General features: G+C 34.3%; 2 protein-coding genes and 1 pseudogene across 2 annotated transcripts; 1 reads left to right on the forward strand and 2 right to left on the reverse strand.

Annotated features, from left to right (window-relative positions):
- Positions 1 to 3,684: 3,684 nt before the first annotated feature.
- Positions 3,685 to 4,272, reverse strand: LOC145822735 (receptor-like protein kinase FERONIA pseudogene; annotated as a pseudogene).
- A 14,256-nt stretch (positions 4,273 to 18,528) lies between these two features.
- LOC145822737 (protein FAR1-RELATED SEQUENCE 5-like) lies at positions 18,529 to 21,367 on the forward strand. Its single transcript, XM_082920558.1, has 3 exons — positions 18,529 to 20,642; positions 20,743 to 21,041; positions 21,345 to 21,367. The coding sequence occupies exons 1-3, from the start codon at positions 18,529 to 18,531 to the stop codon at positions 21,365 to 21,367; spliced, it is 2,436 nt and encodes an 811-aa protein (XP_082776684.1).
- A 2,215-nt stretch (positions 21,368 to 23,582) lies between these two features.
- Positions 23,583 to 25,806, reverse strand: LOC145804348 (ubiquitin-like-specific protease ESD4). The gene is made up of 9 exons (XM_082898035.1): positions 25,611 to 25,806; positions 25,416 to 25,511; positions 25,240 to 25,341; positions 24,985 to 25,122; positions 24,793 to 24,902; positions 24,626 to 24,692; positions 24,422 to 24,518; positions 24,202 to 24,284; positions 23,583 to 23,747 (listed from the first exon to the last, which is right to left on the reverse strand). The coding sequence occupies exons 1-8, from the start codon at positions 25,692 to 25,694 to the stop codon at positions 24,250 to 24,252; spliced, it is 729 nt and encodes a 242-aa protein (XP_082754161.1). The 5' UTR covers positions 25,695 to 25,806; the 3' UTR covers positions 23,583 to 23,747; positions 24,202 to 24,249.
- Positions 25,807 to 26,062: the final 256 nt, after the last annotated feature.

A 26,062-nucleotide genomic window follows, 5' to 3' on the forward strand; every position in this document is an offset into this window, starting at 1 on the left:
GCGGCCCATCGACTCACTTAAGGTCCACTCAAGGCTTGGTCCGAGGCCCAATGTCTTTTTTAGTAAAAAAAAATAAAATTTTGTTAGAAAAAAAAAAAAATTTGTTCAGGCCCGCCCAAGCCCAAGCCCAAGCCCAAGCCAAGCCCATGCCCATACACATGCACACCGACTTGACCAGAGGCCCGGCCCAGTAGCCTGCCCAAGGCCCAAATACCCCCTAGGCCTGAGCTTAATTTTCTGGCCCGTGGGCTGGCCTGACTCAAGTTTTGGCCAGAACCCGTAAGACCTGACATGGGCCGGCCCGGGCCGTGCCAAATTTATAACCCTAAGGGTAATTGGTATTTTTCATTAATAAAAAATTAGAAAAATTATGATAAAAATTTTAAAATTTGAGTTTTATAACAAAATAAATCATGGGCTTCTAAGTTTGTTAATTTATATATTAGTCTTTTGATTTTTTTTAATCTAAATATTCATTTATTTTTGTTAAGTAAAATTATCAGAAAAAATATATTTTAATTATTAAACCTAATAGAATCGGATATTTTAGATACTTCACATACACCTATATTGAGTGTAATAGTTAAAATATTAAAAATAAATCTAAATGTTAACGTTTAAATTGATAAAATTAAAGATTTTAAATTTTATTTTGTTATAAAACTAAAACCTTAAAGTTTTATTTGTAATTTCTCCCCAAAAAAAATTAGAGTAGTTTTGTATCTCTTACATAGCTAAGATAGGATAATATATTAATATTTTGTTTATTGTGGCATTAATTATGGGTAGCATGTGAATATTGTCTCATAACATTCCGAAATCATCCAATAGTTTCATTATTGCCTAAGCCGGACCCTTTTTTTTTTTTTGAACCAGAAAAAAAGGGCTTTGTGGTGTCATCATGGCTCCGTTGGGCCCTAGTCCCAGGGTAACCGGTTGCCAACTAGGAATTAACCCCCACCAAGTGAGGGACCCACCACCAGGGCATAGGAATGGCAACGGGCCGGGGCGGGGCCGGGGACCCCACTCCCCGTCCCCGATCCCCGGCGGGGGGAAACTCATCACTCCCCATCCCCGTCCCCAACGGGGATCGGGTTTCCCCGACCCCGAAAAATCCCCGAGGTTTTTTTAATTTTTTTTTATTTTGTTCAAGAACAACAAATCAACATAGCAGATCTGAGTACCAACAATCATCATCAACAGATTTAAATTAAAAAAACAATTAATCTGAAAAAAAAAAATATTTTCATTATCATCAACATATTTAATTTATAAAAAAAAAACAATCTGAAAAAAATATATATATACATAATCATCATCTCAACAGATTTAAACTAAAAAAAAAAATTGAAAAAGAAAAATAGATGTACCAACAGATCTGATACAGATCTAACAGTAACAGATCTGATCTGAGAGACCGTGGCTGTGGCGAGATCAACGGCGGCTGTGGCGAGATCAACACAGGTATTAGCGGCTGTGGCTGTGGCTGTGACCGGCGGCTGTGGCTGTGGCGAGATCAACGGCGGTGGTGGGACACGCCGACTGTGAGAGTGGGAGAGTTGAGAGAGAAGAACGAGAGGGTGAGTGAGAAGAACGAGCAGCTGTGGCGAGATCAACGGCAATGGTGCGACACGCCGACTGTAAGAGAGAGAGAGAGTTGAGAGAGAACGAGAGGGTGAGTGATAGAGTTGAGAGAGTGATAGACTTGAGAGAGTGAACTCAGATACATATAATGATATACTAGATATATATTATAATACAACTAGTGAGTGATCTTTTAACACAGGTATTAGCGGGGAAATTTCGGGGCGGGGCCGGGCCGGGGCCGGGGCTCAGGAGCCTATCCCCGTCCCCGGCCCGAAATTGATCGGGGAGTGATTTTTTAATACCATCCCCGTCCCCGTGGGGATATTTTTCGGGGAAAAACCACTTATTTCGGGGTCGGGGGATCGGGTCCCCGTCGGGCCGGGTTTAAATTGTCATCCCTACCAGGGCACCAATAGAGGGCAGACACGCCGCAGCAGAGGCCAGGAACGAGGGGAGTAAAGGACGAGCTCTCCGAAGAGATAACACACAACCCCCTCCCAGAAATCGAACCTGGGCTCCCTGCTGTGAAACATGCCTAAGCCGGACCCATTGTTCACATGGTTTGGCATAGAAAGTTGCATAAATTACTACCAAAAGGAATTATTCCTCAACATAATATACTAAGGGACAAGTTTGTCTCTAATTAATGGTGTTGCTGGGTGTAGTGGAATTCATTATGAGACTCGTTTTACTTATTTCAATTTTTCATTTTATTAAATTTTATATATTAATTATTTAATAAAAATTAATCTAATATAATAATTATAAATTTATAATTTTACTATGTTTATTGCTAAAACACATTATTACAAAAATGCTTTATACCCTCACTGGGGGTCGACCCCCAGTGAGGTGGAGGCCTGTGATTGGGCGAAAAAAAACTATTTTTTTTTTTTTGGCTGTCAGCCAGTGGGGGCGCGCCACCTCACTGGGGGTGCAACCCCCACTGGGGGTATTTAGTAGGGCACCACATTATTAATAGATGCATCCGAATTTCTAAGATCAATGAAAAAAAGTTGAATTGGTTCGATTATCGGATACAGAACTAACAAAGATGTAGAATATTCATAGCTATGCTCCTTAATCAAATAAATTATACAGCGGGGGATGATAATAAGGAAGATTATGACATTTAATTACACTGTTATTTAAAGACATACATACACTATTACGATCACAAAACAAAAAAAAAAAAAAAAAATCAATCAAGAAGAACAAAGAGTAGAGCTGTAAACGGTTCAATTCGATCGATGTTAAGAGTATATTTAGTACCAAACTGATCCTTTCGATTTTTATGATGATTTAAAAACTGACACAGACTGTATGTATAATTTAAATAAAATAAATATTTGTGTACCTATTTTATTTTATTCCGCTGCGTTATTAACTTGTTTAATTTTAGAATAAATCTTTGGTAACTTAGGAATCGATTAGTTGTGACATCCAGCCCCTAGGTACTGAGGTTGGGTTGTGACAAAAATAATGACAAAGATCACCTTCTTAGTAATGAGGAACCGTCTTAGTAATTAGTCCAACAAAAAATGAACTCAGATGTTTTTGGTTAGATTGGCACGCTAATTGACCCGGATCAACGCACGAACAAACCCGATTCACACAGTATTGCACAAGAGTGGAGGGTGAGGAGACTGTACCGTGTGGTAGAGCATCATCTGCTTCTATAACCCTACATTGCTCTTGTGCCATCAATGCGCATGAGGGCACGATACTTACAATATCTAAGAGTTTTAAAGACCAAATGTTTCGCTCTCTAAAAGTGAAAATTTTGTTGCAAAGGACATGTAGGTACCAATTTCTATCGTCATGAGAATAGTCGCTAAAAGGTCGTCTCAAAAAATAAAAAATAAGGCTTTTAGCGACAAAATTTTGAAAATGTCAATAATAAATAGACTTTTAGGAACAAAATAATTTGATCTCAAAATGGTTTATTTTTTTAGACAAAAAATTTGGTCCTAAAATGATAATAATTCATTACTAATGTCTAATTTTCATTGCTAAAAATATAATGACACTTTTCACAACAATAATATTTGGTCTCTAAAAAATAATTTTGCCCCCTAAATTTTGGCCTCCAAAACCTTAATTTTTTGCAGTGAGGCAGATCATAATCTGCTTGTATATTCTTGCACTGGTCTTGAGCCAACAATGCATACCAGGGGACGATACTTGTGGCAAATCAACATCTACTTGTATATCCAGTTGACCCTGTGCCGCCAAAGCGCACTCGAGGCTCACCACTACATCAGCCATTGCAGGACGTCCATTTGGATTATTATTTAAGCATTTGTTAGCAACTTTTGCGAATACCTTCAGGCAATGTGGCGAGATTTGGTCCCTCATACTAGGGTCAATGATCTGACCAAGTTTCTTCTTTTTGATACAATGTTGAGCCCATAGGGCTAGACTGCGTTGTTCTTCCTCAAGCCTCATATCGACTGCCGGCCTCCCGCAAAGCACTTCAAACAGCACGACACCAAAGGCATACACATCTGATTTCTTGGTTAGTCGACAAGTCATGAAATACTCTGGATCCAAATAACCAAATGTGCCTTTAACGTTTGTGCTAATGTGGCTGTCAAAATCGCTTGTGATGCCCATTTTGGACAAACCAAAATCTGAAATCTTAGCTACCCAAGCCTTGTCCAACAGAATATTTGTGGTCTTCATATCTCGGTGTATGACACCTTGCTCAGTACTTGTGTGAAGGTAATCCAATCCCCGTGCAACACCAATGCAAATGTTGAGTCTTTGCTCCCATGATATGTGACAAATATTTCCACTGGTATTAATTTTGGGGAAAGTCTATAGTACATTTTGTATAAAAAATGTACGGTACATACAAAATCAATGGTTAGGATTGAGCCACATCATTAAAAGTGACCTGCTAAACAGGTCACTTTTTATAGTTATGAGCTAAAATCATATTTCTTCATAACTATAATCAAATTGATCATAACTTAGCTATAACTACATCTCATAACCAACACCATTTTGTTCATAACTAATATCACATATTTCATAACCACATCTCATAACCAACACTCTTTTGTTCATAACTAATATCATATATTTCATAATCATAATCACATATCTCATAACCAACACCACTTTGATCATAACAAATATCACATATCTCATAACTATTGATCACATACCTCATAACCACATCTCATAACCAATCCCTTTGAGTCATATCCAACATCACATATCTCATAATCACTAGTCACATATCTCGTAACCAACACCTTTTTGTTATAACTAATATCACATATCTCATAACCACTAATCACACATCTCATAACTACTACCCACGTACATCATAACCACATCTCATAACCAATCCCTTTGAGTCATAACCAACATCACATATCTCATAACCACTAGTTACATATCTCGTAACCAACACCTTTTTGTCATAACCAATATCACATATTTCATAACCACTAATCATATATCTTATAATTAACACCTTTTTGCTCATAACCACATCACTTTGATCATAACCAACATCACATATCTCATAACTACTAGTCACATATCTAATAACCAACATCACATATCTCACAACCACTAGTCACATAACTAATATCTCACAACTCATAACCATTAATACATATAGCATAACCACACCCTCTGACACCACTTTGCTCATAACCATTACCCACATATCTCATAACCACTAACACATATAGCATAACCAAATACCCTTTGACACCACTTTGCTCATAACCATTACCCACATGTCTCATAACTACTAACACATATAGCATAACCAAATACCCTTTGACACCACTTTGCTCATAACCATTACTCACAAATCTCATAACCACTCATAATTATTACCCACATATCTCATAACCACTAACACATGTAGCATAACCAAATACCCTTTGACACCACTTTGCTCATAACCATTACCCACATATCTCATAACCACTCATAACCATTACCCACATATCTCATAACTACTAACAAATATAGTATAACCAAACACTAGGGGTGTACACGGTCTGGATTGGTTCGGTTCTGAGAAAATTCAAGAACCGAACCGATCCTAACGGTTCTGTGATTTTGAGAACCAGACCAGACCGTTACACTTGTAAAACCAGACCAGAACCAAACCGAAAAAACGGTTCGGTTTCGGTTTGGTTTACGGTTCAAAAAAATTTTATTCACAAGAATAAATTGTTAATATTAGCAAAATAATTATTCAAACTAATTACATTTAACTCATGATAAAAACTAATAATATTAAGGCATTACTTAATATTACATATCTATACCATCCCAATATCATTAAAATTATAAAAAATCAATTAATAAAAATAAAACTTGATATTTTATATATATATATATATATATCTTTTAAAATTCGGTTCGGTTCGGTTCGAACCACGGTTTTTTCATAAAATCCATTAACCGAACCGTTTTTACGGTTCTCATATTTCTTAATCCGAAACCGAACCAATTCTTAATAGAACCGAACCAAACCGTATGATTCGGTCTGGTTCGGTCTGGATTACTGGTTTAAACGGATTTTTGAACAGCCCTACCAAACACCCTTTGACACCACTTTACTCATAACCATTACCCACATATCTCATAACCACTCATAACCGTTACCCACATATCTCATAACCACTAACACATATAGCATAACCAAACACCCTTTGACACCACTTTGCTCATAACCATTACCCACATATCTCATAACCACTCATAACCATTATCTACATATCTCATAACCACTAACACATATGCCATAACCAAACATCCTTTGACACCACTTTACTCATAACCATTACCCACATATCTCATAACCACTAACACATATAGCATAACCAAACACCTTTTGACATCACTTTGCTCATAACCATTACCCACATATCTCATAACCACTCATAACCATTACCCACATATCTCATAACCACTAACACATATAGCATAACCAAACACCTTTTGACACCACTTTGCTCATAACTATTACTCACATATCTCATAACCACTAACACATATAGCATAACCAAATACCCTTCAACACCACTTTGCTCGTAACCATTAGCCACATATCTCATAACCACTAACACATATAGCATAACCAAATACCATTTGACACCACTTTGCATATAACCATTACCCACATATCTCATAACCACTAACACATATAGCATAACCAAACACCCTTTGACACTACTTTACTCATAACCATTACCCACATATCTCATAACCAACATCACATATATCATAACTACTAATCACATATCTCGTAACCAAACACCCTTTGACTTATAACTATACCACTCTGCTCATAACCAAAATCACATATCTCGTAATCACTAATCATATATCTCATTACCTTTACCCACATATATTATAACCACATCTCATAACCAGCACCCTTTGTTTCATAATCAATATCACATATATCATAACTACTAATCATATATCTCATAACCACTACCCACATATAGGGGTGTAAATTTAGCCCATCAGCTCGCGGCACACCCCAAGTCCGCTCGTGCCCTGGGTAGGCCTAACTAGGCTTGAGCCTAAACCCAACCTAAGACCCTGAGCTATGTGTTCTAGAGCCCGACCCGACCCTGGTGTGTTATGGAGTGTGACCTATCCCGTGAGATCGCCCCGAAATTTTCTTTCCCATCTGGCTCAACCTGACCCCAATGGCTCCCTGCCCCCATTGTCAGTGCAATGGTCAAAAATTTAAATCAAAACAATTTGAAAGAGTCATATAACCGTTAATTCCACCAACAATCAATTTTATTTTTTTTATTTTTATATATATAAATTAACTCCTCCCTCCCAAGTCCTATAAATACCACCCCTCTCACATTTTATTTCTCACAACAAATTTGTCTCTCAAACTCTCATTCTCTCTAAACTCTCATACATATACAAATCTTTGGCCGTAGTTATGATTTTATCAATTTGTACATATCTTATAGAACTGTTGAAAATGAATATTACGATTTTGTTGTACTGTTTTGCTATCTCAGCTATCTTCATCTATCAAACATCTCTCTCATTCCTTACTGTCACTGTAGATATCTCCGATGTTCCTTATCGGAAACAACACCATCTTTGACATTATTTTCACAGACGACAAGTCCGTTCAGTCTCTCTTACTCATATTCCCTTTCCTTTCGCTCTATTGGTTAATTTTCTCTAACTCTCATTTTCTGTTCCATGGCTATAAGTCGTGGATTAAATTATTTGATTATTGTCATTACATTCTGTGTTTATCTGTATCATTAGAGATCTCGATTGGTGATTAAATTATTTAAAAATTTTAGATGTTTTTGTTACACCAATTAGTGGATAGTTACATAATTTTTGGTTAATGTTATGAAATTTTAGAAATTAGTTACGACATTTGTGATTTTCTAGAATTTTAAACAATTTCGTTACGCCAATTAGTGATGCAGTTATGTATTTTCTATTTTATATCACAAAACTTTGTGACTTGATTACAATATTATGGTCTGTTTGGTAACTATTCCGTTTTTAGTTTTCAGTTTATATTTATAAAAATTTTAAAAACTGTCATAAAAACTTGTTTGATAATTTTTTTTGGTTTATAAATGATTGTCTCAGTTTATAAATTTGAGGAAAAAACGTAAACAAAAAAAATGAGTTTACGTTTTCAGTTTTTAATTTTTTTTTCAATTAATTTATTTTCAATTATTTTTTTCAAATGATTTTTTTTGAATTTTTTTTTTTCAAATAATATTTTTTTTAATTATTATTTTTCAATTAATTTTTTTTTCAAATAATTTTTTTTCAAATAATTTTTTTTTCAATTAACTTTTTTTTTCAAATAATTTTTTTTTTCAAATATTTTTTTTAATTAATTTTTTTTCCCAATTAAATTTTTTTTTCAATTATTTTTTTAATTAACTTTTTTCAATTATAATGTGTGTGATCTCATTGTTATAAATAATAAAAATAAATATAAATATTTTAGGCCTGAACAAACATATTTTTTAGTTTATATTTTTAAAATTTTGTAAACATTTGTTCAAACCAAACGCGTTTGTAATTTATGTTTTTCTAAAAATAAACAAAAATCAATTTATAAAATTTTTGTAAACATAAACTGAAAACGTAAACGTTATCAAACACTACCTTATAGTTTCTAAAATTTTGTCTATTATGATTACGCCAATTTATGGTGTGATTATACATTTTGTAATTGATGAGTAAAATATTTTTTTTATTAATTTTACTTAATAAAAATATATAAGAATTTATATTAAAAATAAATTAAAAAAATTTGAGTATAAATTGATAAAATTATAAATTAATAATTTATTTTATTATAAGACTCTAATTATTTTAATTTTTTTTATCATGATTATTACATAATTCCCCCAAATAATTTCGCCCAAAAATTTAGAACAAACATCCAAATATCCAAATTTTATGAAAATCAAAATTCCCTCCTCTCATGACAAATCCCTTAGACCCTTTCTTCATCCCAAACGTCTTCAAAAATTACTATCTCTCTCTCTCTCTCTCTCTCTCTTTTCCCTTGCCACGGCCGAGACCTGCGCCGCCGCATCCTCTACCACGGAGAAAAGCTCCCAAAGCTGTTGACAAAGACCTGTATAGGATCTCGCCGGAGCTCCTTCTTGCCAAGCACCGAAGAGTGAGTTTATTCTGCCCTTTTCTTTTCCTCCTCATTTTAGCAAGCTACATGCCTCAATGTATGTCTCTCTTTCTCGCTCTGCTACTTGTTTCTCTCCCTTTCTCCATCTCCATTCTATGAAACCCTAGACCGAAATCCCCTTCTTCGAAACTGCCCCTTTCACCTTTGTGAACTCACTGGGTTGGTTTATAAAATTAGGAAAATATGATTTGAATAGGTTTAGGTTTTTTATGTTTGTTAGTTGTGTTGATTCCATATATATATATATATATATATACACTTGAAATTTGGCTTGTGTGAAATCTGATGTGTTGGTAATTGAATTTTGTAACCATGTAACTGATATGAGACTAATTTTATATTTGCTTATTGAAATCTGTTTATTTTTCTAACAATTACTCTTGTGGTGGCTTGATTTTCCTATGAGAAACAAAATTAAAGTGGTTTGGATGTATTACCTTTAGCAATTTTCTGGGAATTGTATAAACTGAGAAATGAATGGATATTTTGATGTTACTGTATAAACCCATTCAACATACCCTATTTGCTTATTGGATTTTTGTTCTGCAACCCAACTTTGAAGAATCATGATTTGAGGCACCATACTAGGAACATAGATTACTATTAATTCAAATTATTTGTTAAACAAAAGAAGTGTTTGTGCTATAATCAGTTGAGAGATTACTAAAATAGGTCCATGAGATATATACCTTTTAGTTTAGGGCTACTTTTCCTTTCTTTTCTTTCTTCCCCCCTCACCTTGCATTTTGAGTTGTCTATGACTCTTTTCTGTTGGATTGATTGTTTAAATTCTACCTTCTCAATCCTGATTTGACTAAGAACCAAACCCATTTAAGATAGTTCATCTAAATGGTTAGGCCTCCATAATCCAGGCCATAAATTTGTTGGACCTTCGGTGTAGTGTTCATAATCTCGACCTTCTTTAAATTTTTAGCATGTTCTCTTTTGGGATTGGTTAGAATTATCTATTTGTTTTGGTTTTTGAGGGAATTGTAGAGAACTATACAAGAATTGAAGTAATAAATATGTTGGGCAATTTGTGAGCTCACCTATGTCATTAATCTGGCACTGCCATGTGTGATTATCTTCTTTTTGAGATGTAAAAAATGTTCAATACATATTTTCTTTCCATTGAATGGCAATAGTAATATCAGTTTAGGTTAATTTCTAACAAAATTTCAGATAAACAAAAGTCTTTTCTAGGATGGTGAATTCTATAGGACAGCTTTTGTCAGGCATTTGATAGGAACAGGCAAAGATAGAAAAGGGGGATTGATGACTCTGATTTGGTCTTTAAAATGGAATCCAATGCTTTTCATGAAAAGGCAACCTCATTTTAGGGTCTAGATCCCTTATGTCTCTTACAAGAATGAGAGACTATCAGATAAATAAGAAATAGATAAAGTAATTGCAAATTTCAAAATTTAATTTTCATTTGCACCGAATACATATCTATACTCTATTAGTATGTAATTATTTTTTTTATTTTCATTTATCTGATATTTGTCCTACAAGAACTATTATATGCCATTGATGTGTGCAGGCAAAATATAGTGCCATGTTAGGTTGATTGGTATAGGGTATGTTGAATGATTGTGCACAACATCATGACTATTGTGCCTATACTCATTAATGTTGGAAAGTATGCATTTTCGACTATGTTAAGATATCAATGCTAACAATCAATATGGGTGGTTGGCCATTTTGGTGTAGCACCATGAAGCTTCTTAGGAGGTCTTGGAAAATGGTTTTGAGATCATTGTCATATCTCAATATATGACTGGACTCTTTTTTCTCTTCTTTTCTGTTTTTTTCCTTCTTTTTTTTTTTTGGTTGATGTATTACCTTTAGCAATCTCATTCTTTTTGGTTTTCTCCTTAATTTTCTCTTCAATGCAATGTTCTAATCACAAGCATCCTTTTAGGATGTGACACAAAAAAGGTGAAACTCACCATTTAAAAATAAAATTTTGATTTAGTTTTCTTTTCCTTCTAAATCTTCAAATTTCAGAATTTATCACCAACTTGGTTTGGGAAATGAAATCAAAGCCAGAAAATCAGAGAAGTTGGGGGACTTGGTGGCTTACATCCACCATTTGGGGACATTAATTGTCAGCATCTATACAAAAGTCCTAGTCTAGTTTTCATATCTCTTTTCTGCTCCAACCAGAGCATTTTTTATGCAAAGTTGATCTTACAACCCATGCATTTTTTTAGATTATTGAACATGCAAGTTGAATTGGTCTGATAGGCACTCCAATTTACTTAATTGTTGATTTGTGATGGGGTTTAATGTGTTATCTGTGTGTTGGTGTGTAGGTTGATTATGTAATCATCATTGGCTCCTATTCCTTATTATCTACCAGTAATATAGTTGGAATTTGCATTTTTTTTTTCTTTTTTCATTTCAGTTTTTTAATTTTCATGGCTCCGAGTGCTGAGAAGTGCAAATAGGATTACTGGATTATGTGGAACATCTGTATCTGGGTATCTACCGTAAGAGTCTCACGTCAGTTTTGTCTTAAGGGTGCAATTCTGGGTTCTGTGGTTTTGTTTTGTTTTTATTTGATTTTCTCTGCCTAGGTTGGTTTTGTATTTCAGAGCTCATGCTTTTGCAAATGGATTTTGCTTGTGAAGCTTTGTCATTCTTTTAACAATTTTTTCTTCATGAATTGTTTGTGTTAGTGAAATAGATTTTCTTCTAAACTAAGAAATGAAAAATAGAGAAAAGACCTAAAAATTAGGATACGGGTACAACCAACATACATTCGTAAAATATATATATAATTTTTAGTATTGTATTATATATAAACTCAAACCATTTTTGAGCCAATGGCCAACCACTTTATGCTTTTTTAGTAGGTCCTACACAAATTTCATTTCAATATCAAATCTACATTGTTTTTATTGTCCTTGTACATTTTGTTTTTATTCTTTATATGTCATATGCAATAGTGTTGTACACAAGTTTACTTGCTTGTTTAACTCCAATTTTAGTGTGAAACAAATAATAAATAAATAAAAATATAAAATTTCTGAAACCTCAATAGCATCAGAAATTTCGAGAATTGTTGATAATTCCCCACCTACAACTTTGAGTGTAAAGTCCATGTTTTTCTGTGGTAGAATCATAGGGGGAATTGTAGTATCAAAAATCAAGTGCATAGTAATTTTTCAAAATTTTATATAATTCTTTTTATGATGACATGATAAATATATGAATATTTGCACAAATTTGGGTGATTTATCATGAAGATGACTTCCAAAATGTTGGAAACTAGACTAATAAGTTCAAAGAGGGACAAAGATACAAAGTACCCACCTTTTCCATCAAAGAATAACAAACAGCCCCAAAATATGGAAACTCGTCAACTTGTGGTTTGAAAATTAATCTGAAAACTCCCGTGAATCCAATATTTTGACCTAGATGAAAATATATATGAAAAAATATTAAAGTGGCGTCTTGTGGTAAAATTCCAATAACCGAACATTCTTTACTTTATATCATGTTATCCAATTTTTTAGTCACCTATTATTCTTCAAAGAGAGTGAAAGAGAACACATTGATTATCTATAAAATAAGTATTAGAAGTACTATACACACAAAAAATAAATAAATAATATAAATAAATAAATAAATAAAATGTGAAAATAAAATAAATTTGAGAGTAGTTTTTAATAGTTTTGCTACTAGGAAAAGTTTTATTGATATGAGAAATAAGTTGAAGATCACCTGTATAGGTAATCCAATGCCAACTCTAGTTTTAACATCAAGTATGATACTTTTCCTATATGGTGAACTGCCAGTCTCCTTGTTGTACTGGTTTACTGTATGGTGAACTGTTCTGGTTTCTGATTTCACGTAGACTCTGTTGTTTTGAACTGCCATTCTGGTGTTGCTGCTATTTGAGGTGTTTTGTTTGCCTCAGTTTTGGTGTGGCCTCAACTGTTGGCCTTGTCTGGTTTTGCTAATCCAGCTTCTGCTTATTCTGGTTTCCTTATCTATCTGTCCTGTTCTCTGTTTGATTTGTGGGTGGCTGTTCTTTGTTTGATCTGTTATTTGGGGGCTGTTATTTAGATGCCATTGTAGTGCTCTTGTAGTTTGGTTATAAGTTGGAATGTTCATCAGTTTTCCCAAGAAAACATGCATGGAATTCTTTGAAGCACAAATTCTGTTGTGCCAATGTTCTTTTTAAGGATATTTTTTGGCTTATCGGATGCCACTGCCAGTGTTATGTCAAGGCCATGCTTCCATAGCACTTTTTGTTGTCTCAGTAATATCAGATGCATGCTCTGCATAAGTATTCCTGCTCTGGGTGTTGTGTCTGGTTGTTGGTTGGTCTGTTTTTTTCTTTTTTTTCTTTTTTCTCGACTTCCTCATCAAAGATCAAACAGAAATCAAACAAACCTGTGAATTGTGCAGCCACAGTACCAAGAGTCAACTTTTAAAACTTGAGAGATGATAAGATAACTGATCTATATTGTTCAAGAATTGGCTTAGCAGAACTTCGAATTAGCTCTGATGTTGCCTATGCCACCATGTGTCAAAATTGAAGTAATTTAAGTACAATAAAATAAAATGCTTTCATTATCATCACATTGAATCCAACAACAAATAAAAGGGTAAACTACCAATAAGTCCTAATAGCTGTCATTATTAGCATCATCAATGATCTTCATTGATATAGGGTGTGGTCCACATCACATCAAGTTAAATCTATACCAAAGTCTTGTGGAAACATCACAGAGTGGAGGAAGCCACTTAGGAACGTGAGTTGGAAGTCCGAGAGAAATATCCGGACTTGTTTGTTGATATGTAATCTTGTAATTAAATTTTGTTGAACTTAAGAGCTTTTATATATGTCTTAAGTTGTGAAACATTGAAAATGTTTTGGTTATTGGAAGTATGTTTTGGGACTTGCCTCATATGGAAGTTGAATGTAACATTGTATATGTTGAATATAAAGTTGAAATTGAAAAGATAGTGCATAATGTTGATGCATGTTGAGAGTACATATGTTGTTTACATATTGTGAATGCCTCTTGTTAAAGGAGGGGATGACCGGTAATGGGTCGAATTGTTGAATGTTAGTATAACATTGTTTAAATGGAGAAAAAAACTAGTTTTTGCAAACTTGTGCTTAATTTCGGGGACGAAATTCTTTAAGGGGGGGAGGTTATAGCGACCCCGGGTTTACCCTTGTTGTACAGTGATCCGGACATGTGTCCGTGGATGTTGGTAGTTGTTTATTATCTTGTTTACATCCTTTTTACTTCGTATTTGAGTTATAGGAAGTGTTGGGCGGATTTGTTTCAGGTTGGTTGAGTTTAGAAACCAAAACTAGTTGCCCAGATTTTTGGCCTGTCCGCTCGAGCGGAGATGTTGGCGCTCGAGCGGGGAATACACCCATCCAGTATTTGTTGTGCAGTGTTGTACGCTCGAGCGTAGGGTTGGGAGCTCGAGCGGAGGTCTGGCTCTGCAAAAGTGCTGAGCGAGTGCATTCTGCGCTCGAGCGGGAGGTTGGCCGCTCGAGCGGAAGTCTGTGAGTGGACGCTCGAGCGGGGTGTTTTACGCTCGAGCGGAGACCTGGGTTAAAGTCCCGAATTTGTGACTCTTCAAATCACTTTTTGCTTTCTCTTCTCTCTCTTACTTTTCCAAAATCACCATTGTTGAGCCTCTCACTCTAGACTCTACCTTCTCTCTAGGTTTTGATCTAGTAGGAGTGATTTGCTCACCTTTGGCCTTTACAAAAAGAGTTGTTGATCGTCGAGGGCTACATTTTAATCTGAAAATCACGGGTTTTGGAGCACGTTGGGTTTTGTCGTCTTCTCCTTTGGGACTCCGAATTTGAGGTAGGGATATCCTACTCCTCTCTATGGATTTTGTCTTTAAATTTTGGTATTTTGAGATGTTGGGCTTGGTTTGGTAATTTTGTGAAAGTTTGGGGCTTTTGTGTAATTTTACAAAAGTTGGGGTTTTATTCATAATAAACCTAGATGTGTGTTTGGCATAGAAAAATGGAATGATTGTTGAATCATTGATGAAAATGGGACCTAAGGGTTGAAATGGTAATTATGGAAAATGGCCTAATTACATTGTTTAATTAATTGGGATAATTAATTGAGAAGAATGAAGAAATGAAATGTTGATTGAATATCCATTGTGCATTTATTTTCTGTTTAGAAATAACTGCTTTGGGCTATCGGTGGAGGATAGTCGTGATTGTTGTAGACGATGCATGATGATTAGACAAACTGAAACTAATCAATGAAATGTGTCATGGAACTTGACGGTTGATAGAATACATTAATTATATGTATTGAGTGGTTGTATATAGAACCATTGTGTTTGTATACGTTATGTGTAGAGGAGGAGAAAGGGGATGTACTCCGCGGTTTAGGGGAAGATAGGGGATGTACCTCTAAACCGGATAGTGATGGGAGAAGATAGGGGATGAACTCCGTAGATACAGCTCATATGCTTGTCTAGAGAAGTGAAGATAGAGCTCATATGCTTATCTTTGTGATGTGTGGATATAGCTTTCATGCTTATCTGTGGATATTGTTGTTATACATATCTGTTGTAGAATGTGGATATAGCTTATATGCTTATCTGTGGATATTGTTGTTATACATATCTGTTGAGAATGTGGGTAGCGCTTATATGTCTATCCGTTGAAAAAGGGAAAATGAAAGGAAATCTGAACTCATAAGTCGTATGACATAAATATGTGATTTATGTGAATGAATCAGTGTTGGCCATCTATCAATTACTAATATTTTAGTCATTGTTCATGGTTGGTTTAGTGTATTTCTACTGGGCTGTGGCTCACCCTATATGGGAATATCATTTTCAGGTGCAGGAAGCATGCCACCTCCAAGGACATAGCTGGGAGGCTAGAGGCGGACATATTTTTGTCGCTTAACTTTTGATGTATTACATGTAACTTCAAGCCAAGGGCTTAATGTGTAAACGAGTTAGTACCCTTTTGTTGTAACCAAGTGTTAACTTGGAAAGCTGTAAGCCCGTAGGGCATTTTGTTTTGATGTTAACATGTATTGCATATGTATATGGAACTCTAATGAATAAAAGAATATGATGGGTTAATGTTGTTATTTTGAGGGCGTTACAGATACTTTTGCTTCCCACCCACGACAAAAATAAACATAATTTTGAGGGACTAGAGAAATGTACATGTTTGAAAATAAAGAACTCTAGGGCAAATACATCACAAGAGAGTCTGGTTCAAGTAAATTCATTAATTTTGATAGACATTTGAAAATTCTATACTGAGATTTTTGCCTTCAGTCACCCATCACAGACGAAGCATGAATCCTCTAGAGTGTTTATTTTATTTTATTTTCAAGTGATTCTACATATATAATAATTGCTTCCAAAATTGTGTTGTAAGTAGTAGAGAGAATAAGGTATGGAGGGGATGTAAAATGAGAAGACAAATAGTTGTAGTCCTATTTAAACCCTCTTTAGGGATAATAAACGAGCTGAACAGTTGATTGTTATAACTTGCTTTGATAACTTTAGCGAATTTTAAAATTTGTTCAACTTTGGTTCGTTAAATTTTCGAGTCGATATCAAATTAGTTTTTCTCAAGCCGACCTGAAGTAGTTTGGTAGTTTTAGATTCATAAAACAGAGCCGAACAAGCAATTGACTATTCAAGTTTGGCTTATTTACTTAACGAACTGAGCTCGAACGAGTTTTTAATGAGCTGAACATAAGTCGAGCTCAAGTTGTTTGGTTGGCTTATCACTCCTAAAGTTGTTGAAAAAGTTGCCAATGGTTGGCGGATGGCGACAGTTGGCAACAATGGTTGGTAGCGGTAAGGTGGGACAAATAGGTGACACGTGTATAATTAGGTGATATTTAGACAAGTAATTAGAAAAGTACGTGACATGTGTACAGATAAATAACATTTGAACATATAGATAACTTTTTGGACAGATAACCTCCTTTTCATTTGAACACGTGTATAATTTTTTTTTTCATTCGAGGGTATAACCTCCTTTTGCTTTCTATTGATGTTTTTATTTTCACTACCATTTTCATTTATATTAAAAAAAAGTAATTTGCTTGGTAGGGATATACATAATATCACTTTTTCCTGAATAATTTTTGATAGGGATATCCCCTAGTATATCAAAAAATTTGCCCCTATGTTTATGTGTGTTGTAATTATAAGAACTCTCTCGATTCTTATTTACTTGGAATGGTGATCCATAAATATATGGGTCCCTCTTATTTTCATAATTAATAGATCTATAAGATGAAAGATTATATCTATAGTATTTTTGAAAATTCTCATTTTGATTTGGTAATGAATATACTTCGTAGTCGTTTTGTTTTTTGTAATGAATTAATAGGCCTTTTTCATATGAATTCTCTTTGTTTAAATATTGATTTTGAATTGTACGACATTGATTGATTCTATTTTTCCATTTTGCTGCTATTAATCTAGACCATCTAATTTGAGATAAATGGTATTGATAATGACCTTTTAACCAGTTTTTCCATTGATTTAGTCCAGAATTCCGAAGTTTCTTAGGTCTTAATTCATAATGAATTATTCCTTGTTTTCCAAAATAATCTTTTATTGAAGTCTTAAGAAAAAAAGACGTTCCGTAATATTGAAGAATAGATCTTAACTTGTACAAGGAGGATAAGTCAAAAAAATTCTGTGAATTCTAATTACTAACATTATATATAGTCGAAATAAAACTCATTTTATTTTTATTTGTTTTATTAATTCTTTGCTATAAAGTTATAAGTTTGATTAGTTATTTGCTATAAGTTGGACAGTGTATAACGTTATACTGGCAGGTGTGTTTTAGAGCAATCCAAATACCTAAAAATAACCCAAGTTAATTAAGAGAAATACCAAAGAACCCAAATGAATTGCCTTAATGAGTCTCCATATATTTTTATTTATTTGCTTTTTCCTTTTCTTTGTTTCTATTTTATTGTGTTTCTATTGATCAACAATATTTTGATTGTTGATTACAGAATCATTCTCTATTTATTTTGATTTTCAATAACTATGTCATTAATGGCAAGTTATTGAATGTTTTCAATAACTATGTCATTAAATCTATGTACATTATTCTACTATTGTTTTTGTCTGTTATTTGCTCTTTTACAAAATTCTCTTATGTGATTTTAGGAATTTTCATTCATTTTATAAGATAATGTTATTCTTTTCGTATTGTTTTTGATGTAGTTATCATGGATCCTTTTGGATGTACCAAATTTGAGCGCAAGCTTGAAGATGACGAAGTTTGTGGGAATAAAGAAGAATTAGGTTCCCATGCAAATGACCTTATTCAAAGTTTAACCAAGAATGATGTTCTTGAAATGCAATTCAATTCAGAAGAGGATGCCAATGATTTCTATAATCAATATGCTAAAGTTGTGGGATTTAGCATTAGGAAAGACACGCGAACAATGCAGGCAACAAAGGTTCTTAGTAGAAAATGGGTATGCTCAAGGCAAGGCCAAAGAGCAAAGCAACACTTTGCCCGTATTGATCGAAAAAGAGCTGCCAGGGCATTGACTAGAGTTGGTTGTGATGCTCATTTTCGTATAAGGTACAATCTGGATGTAGGCAAATACATTGTCACTCAGTTTAACATGGAACATAACCATCCATTGGCAACATCACCATGTGTGCCATTTCTTTGGTCGCATAGGTTTGTAAAGATCCCTGACAAAGCTCAAGTAAAGACTTTGCACGATGTTGGTGTCAAGACAAGCCAGATAATGGATTTGTTGGTGCAACAATCTGGGTCTTTCGTGAACGTGGGCTTTATTCACAAGGGTTTGTACAATTATATTCAAGCTGAGCGCAAAGTAGAAATGAAGGATGGTGATGCGGAGTGTGCTTTGGCTTACTTATGTGCAAAAGCTGATGCTGACCCTTATTTCTTTTACAAGTATGACAAGGATCAAGAGAATCGGCTTGACAAATTGTTTTGGGCAGATTCAAGGTCTCGCCTAGACTATGCTGCATTTGGTGACGTGTTGGTCTTCGATACAACTTATAAAACGAATGCATATAAAAAACCTTTTGTTATTTTCGCCGGGGTCAATAACCATTTTGAAACCACCATATTTGCATGCAGCTTGCTTGTTGATGAGACAATTGCAACATACACATGGGTTTTGCAGAAGTTGTTAGAGGCCATGGATAACAAAAGACCGATGTCAGTGTTGACAGATGGGGATATGGCCATGCATGAGGCAATACAAAAAGTCTTCCCGAGTGCCAAGCATCGTCTATGTAATTGGCATATGCACAGAAATGCCAAGCGAAATGTTCGAGTTGATGGATTCGAGGGACATTTCAAGCATCTCATGGATCTTGATGCGAATGAGGTTGTATTTGAGGAAGCTTGGAGTAAGATGGTTAGAAAATATGGCCTTCAAAATAACAAGTGGGTATCAGACACCTACAACAACAAAGGCATGTGGGCTCAGTCATATTTGCGTGGTCATTTTTTTGCTGGAATGAAGAGCAGTCAGCGTTGTAAGGGTATGCATGCTTTTTTCAATGAGCGCCTCAAACGAAAACTGAAACTATTCGAATTTGTTAGATGTTTTGACATGGCCCTTTATCGGTTACGGAACAAAGAAGCGGATGCCGAGGCAAAAACTGACAACAGTGATCCTTGTCTTACCACAGCACTTCAGCCTCTAGAGAAACATGCAGCAACCATCTTTACCAGACGTTTGTTCTTAATGTTCCGTAATGAAATAATTGAGGAAGCATTGTTAATTTTTGATGGAAGGAAAGAGGAGTTCGATCATCGCATATACAAATTTTCAAAGTACACTGAATTTCGTTCCACATGGGAAGTGTCATACCATCCCGCAACTAGCATAATGAAATGTAGTTGCAAAAAGTTTGAGTTCTTGGGACTTCCTTGTAGCCACATGATTTCTGTGATAAAATGTGAACACATGACTGAAATTCCCCCAAGTTGTGTGATGCATCGTTGGACAAAGCAAGCAAGAAAGGTTGGTGAACAACATTGCCAAGCCCAATTCTCTAGCACTCTTACACAGGAGACACGTTTTGGGGTTCTTTGCTCTTTTTTTACTGAAATGTGTTACTATGCCTCACAAACATCTGAAGGATTTGAAGAGGCTAGGAATGCATTTTTCACTATGACATGTCGGATGAAGCAGCTTTGCATGGCCAAGGGAACTAATGTTGATGAAGGAAAAAGTTCACTGCCGCCATTTGGGGTTGGGGATCCGAAAGTAGTGAACACAAAGGGGAATACTGGGGGATCCTACATGGCTAAACCTCGAAAGCCAAGGCGATGCCAATGTTGCAGGTATACATTATATTGTGCTTTGTGTCTTAATTTTGTTATTGTGAGGTAGTCTTGGCATTTTTGTTCTCTTTAATGATTGGTGATTTACTTGACAATGTAGGGTCGTCGGCCACACAAGGAGAACTTGCCCCCAAAACGATCATAAAATGGGACAAGTGGGTAGCAATTTGTTTGAGGAATATGATGATTATTATCCAATTGGTACTCCCACCCCTTTTACACCGAAGCGTCCCAGGAATAATATGAGGCCATGTAAGACCCACCCTGTGAAGAGACGACTTTTTGTCACTAATGTGGATGCGTCTCCAGTGCAGTTGAGCAAGGATGTTAATGACTTGCGTAGTTGCGATGCACAAGTCGTCCAAAGTTCAGCGTTCACTGATGTGGATACGTCTCTAGGTGATTACTTTTATGGCATCTTTTCAGTTCAAATTATGTTCATTTTGCTTACATTTGTTTTGCAAATTTCATGTGTGGCTGCTTAATTCTAATTTCTTGATATGCCAAGATAGATTTTAGCTAGAACATTTAGATGTCATAACTAATTATGATGTTTACAACTTGATTATGAAAATAAATAATTTACGAACAAAAAATGACAAAAGAGTGTAATGACCAATATATCAAAATTCAATTTGTTATGATTTGAATCATAGATTTCAAGTGAACAAACCTTAACGACAATATAATTTGTTTCTGCAGGTGTTGCTGTGGGTAATAGTTGATATGATCGAGCGGGTGATATTGGGAGCTAAACTAAGATTTTTTTTAAAATTTTTTTTGAGAACTTAAATCTGTTAGTATTTTGTATAAATACTCTTAAATGATGGTTGATGGATATTTGTTTTGCTGTATGGAAGTTCATATTTTGTATGCACACTTCTTTTTTTTCTTGAAGAAAGAATTTTGTAAGGAATTATCATTCACCAGACGAGGTTGTAAGAAATCCTACACTACCTTGCAGTAGTAACTCGCTTTTCAATATTGTTGATCTTCCGTCCAGGTTCATCAAAAGAGTTGAATTGAATAAATAGTTGTATGGACTTGACGAAGACTAGAAGAAAAACTCTGCAATATTATTTGGATGTGATTGATGGTATAAATGGAAAGAATATTTCTGTTTCTACGTAAAATATTTTTTTTAATGCATCGATTTTATATAGAAAAATATTATTTTTATTTTTCGGCATTTGGTTGACACTTAAAACAAAAATATTTTATTACTTAATTTAGAAATTTTGATTTAATAAAGTGTAATTCATGACTTTTTAGTGAGTTAATATATTTATTTGAAAAGGGTAAGTCATTTTTTTAAAAATGATACAAAAATATTTTGCTTAAAAAATATTTTACTTACTTTTTATTTAGTCAAATAACAAACAAATATTTAAATGTTTTACGTTAAAATAAAGGGAACCTAAATTACCAGCTGCTTCCATATCTCTATGTAAGCCCCCATGTCTTATCCATATAAGATTGTGATTCACGTTATCATATGTACAAATCTAATTTAATTTATAATTTATTAGAATTCATAAAACTATAATTTATTAGAGATTCAGAAAAACGAATGTTCAAGTTTTCAACCCAACTACCACGGCCTGCGTTGTCAACCACATGGCAAAGGAGTGAATTTATTTAAACAATTTAAAGTAATGATAGGGATCATAAAAATGGTTATGAAAGATTCTTTGTCATTACATCACATATATAATAAAATATCTCACATTAATCAAAGAACGAAAAATTTTTATAAAATATTTTATGATATTTTTTCGTGATTTCTAATATTATTTTTTTTATTAGTTGAATTAAAAGAGTGTTCCTATAAATAATGTAAAATTAACTAACGGGATATTGAATTAAGAGAGTAGTCCAATAAATAATGTGAAATTAACTAATGAGAGAGTTAGGGGTGTAAATATGGCCCCCAGCCCATGTTGTGCAGTAGGAAAGATCTATGCCAAACTCACCCTCTTATGTGTCAATTTAACGCTCTTTTTTGAAAATCCTTTTAGTTGACAAATTAAGCTGCTAAGGCTCCCTTTATTTATTACTTATTTTAAATGGTTAAAAAGTCATCAACAAATGAAAGGAAAACATCACAAGAAACAAGCATTGATCATCAACAAATGGTAGGTTATTCATGCAATCAGACATATCAGTGAGCTACCAAAGCAGGTGGGGTATGTGATGCAATTTGGCAATGTTCTTCAATTCAATTCAATAGCTAAGTTTTGCAATGTTATAATTTGGCATGAGCATTGACAGACCATTGGAGTGGAGTTTTAGAGAGGTCTTTGTTATAATTTGACTTTGGCTGCTGTAATAGCATCCCACTGCTGTAATGTTGTAATACCTGTTTTGGTCTATTAACACAATTCCCCAACAATGGTGAGGGAACCCGTCTAAAAAATATTAAGAATATATATATATATATATATTATCATAACTAAGCAAAAAATATTAGTGTTATTGATATCTAAATAAAAGATAAGACCACCATCTGAAAAAATAAAAAATATAAGATCAGACCCATTATCACATAAGATGATATCCAAAGAGCAATCATCAACCTAAAAAAGAATAACAGCCAAAATGTAGTGGTTGCTTTCATTGCCTCCTGTCTTGTCCTGGTAATTCCCAGGAAAGAAAATGATATAATGTGACTAAAATGACATACACACGCACAAAATGGATTGTAAGACAACTTGTTCAACCTAACAATACTTGAGCAACAAACAACTCATTGATTTTTCACTGGAAATTTCAATAAAAATTAAGCTACTTGATAATTGGTATTTTTAAAAATATTCTTTTCTTCCACAAAAAAAAAAAAAAAAAAAAAAGAAGCAAAGTTTAGCTATTAAAAGCAATAAAATAAATTTCAAAAGGTATAACCAAATTCACTGATTCCTTCCATTTAAAGATTCTGTTGAATAGTAAAAAGCAGTCAAGGTCTTGAAAACTTGCGGGATGGATGGCTAGAAAAAAAAAAATTTGAATAGTAGGGAATGGATAAAAGGCAAAGCATAATAGATGCACCAACCATCTCAAAGGGCTTCTCATATTCCTGTCGTGGCTGCTCCCAGACCCGCAAGAAGCCTACAACAATGCCATCTCAAAGCACTTAGTAAAGTAAAACAAAAACGAATGATAGAGGATGTAGCAAAAAAATTGTATCTTTAACTGAGCAAACTCATATTTGTTTGTACAACAACTATCCCAGAGAAGTAGACAAGATGAAGGTACAAAAATTATTAAGTATAATTTGACAAATTGGAAAAGTCAACACCCCTTGGCTACATTACAAATCTGAAAAATCTGGACAGATTTCACAACGTTTTTGAAAAACGTCATAAAAAAAAAAAGTCGTTGTATCCTCTTTTTCTTGTAGTGTCTTTTATCCTATAAATAGTGGTTGGCACTATCTTAATAAAATGACCAACAAAGTCAGTATGAAGTTGGTAATGATGTATTGATAATGCCTCCCTCCATTCCAAACATCAATAAGATCTGCAAAACTCATGCTAGTTTAAGTATTTCAAAACAAACATACCATCATAGGTCTCACTAACAAAATCTAATTTCCAGCTCATGTTGGCCTCTACTTCCATTTCAATTCACCCCTAGCTCTGAGTTCTGCACAAGATAGCACACTTGAGAATATAATTTTATAACAAAGGTTGAGTTATAAACTCAAAGTTCACGAGTTTAAGAAATGCGATATGTCATTGATTGTACGAACTTATGAAAAATAAAAAAGAATAGAGCATCACCAGCTTTATATTGCGCGATATCACCAACAATAGGAGCTGAATTATGCTTGTATATCACAAGATCAAGTAACAAGCGAGCCCTATGCAAATAGTCAAACTACATGCCAAAAGTAGTGAGTACATAAAAACATCACACATTATAAAATTAGTCTTCATAAAACATAAGATACTGATAAGTGGACAGTTGGGTATAAATGTAAGTACCTTGATTACACCCGAAGGCAAAGGTTTCTCTTGCATATATTTGATGATGAAAAGACCACAATCATAGCTATAGGAATGAGTGTAGTTGTAACAATAGAGTCAACGAACTTAGAGATTATAACATTAATGCTTATTTAAAAATTAAGAACGATAATGTAGTGTATTACCTGTTGTCTTGGCGTGGCATGTCTTCCAACCATTGAAATGCAAACGAACTAACATCTTGAACATAATCTTCTCCATGCGCATATTGAAGCAGCTTATGCAATGATTGTACCTGTTGGTGGTAGGTAGTAAGGTACATAGATCAAGAAACAAAAAAGTGGATACAAGTGGTATCATAATGGTTATTCTATTACCAATAATGTAGCTTGATTTTTTCGATCCTCATCGGTGTCAATACATCTGCTGGAGTCGAATAGATAGGCAACCCGTTTTTCCATGTTTACATTCAAGCACAACCAGTGGTTTTCCCTATGGTTGAAGGGCATGTAAATCTAAAAATATAACGTCGAATGTACATGCAAAAAATAAATAAATACATAACATGGATCAAATGTTATTGTGCATGGTAAATTTGGAAATTGGGTAATAGTAGTATTTTATCATGTTACCTCCTCACAAGCATGAAGGGGGCCAGTGTATCTGTAAATTCCAAAATAATCTTCTACTATATCTTTCATTGTGTCATCAGAAGGTTGACACAAAATCTTTTGCTGCATATTCAATTTTAACATATAAATAACTTGTGCCTAAATAAAAAAAGTCTTTGGGTATGGCTAATACTTACCGATACATGGGTCAGAAAGTACCAAACCTTGTGATCCTTATTTGGAAACTTTTTCCTTTGTTTATTTGTCAATTTCACAACAATGAGATTTATAATCTGCAGTGCAAAATATATGAAATTTATGAATAGGCAAAGTAAAGTAACTTGGATGATGGAATGGTAGCAAATAAAATAGGAGAAGGAGAAAAGTCTTACACATGAGGATATCCACTGATATGGTTTCAAGGACCACAATTCCTTCCGCGTTGTAGATTGTGCTTCCACATAGTGCAGTTTCATCCGTACAAGATATTCCCTAGCACATGGATAACTATGTGAGTTAGAAGGTATAATACTTCATACATAACAAGTTAAAGGTAGTCAAATTGTACCCTTCTGAAAGAGATTCATCAAATGCATATCGTAGAACGAGACTATCATAGTCATTTAATGGGTCTGGCAAAGGCACGGATGACTTGTAAAGGTATTGAGAAGAATAGTGCATAAAACAAATCAAGCTTAGTTAGTGTATGTTCATGAAGATGGAGTTGGCATAAAATAACCACATATACAAAAGATACTATAATAATTAGTTCCAAACCTTTGGGATTTCAGGAACAACATTACCCCTAAGTTGATCAAGTAAGTTATCAAATAGCTGATACAAG

The sequence above is a fragment of the Camellia sinensis genome, chromosome 1 (assembly GCF_055761805.1).
Source record: "Camellia sinensis isolate YWXY chromosome 1, ASM5576180v1, whole genome shotgun sequence".
NCBI lineage: Eukaryota > Viridiplantae > Streptophyta > Magnoliopsida > Ericales > Theaceae > Camellia > Camellia sinensis.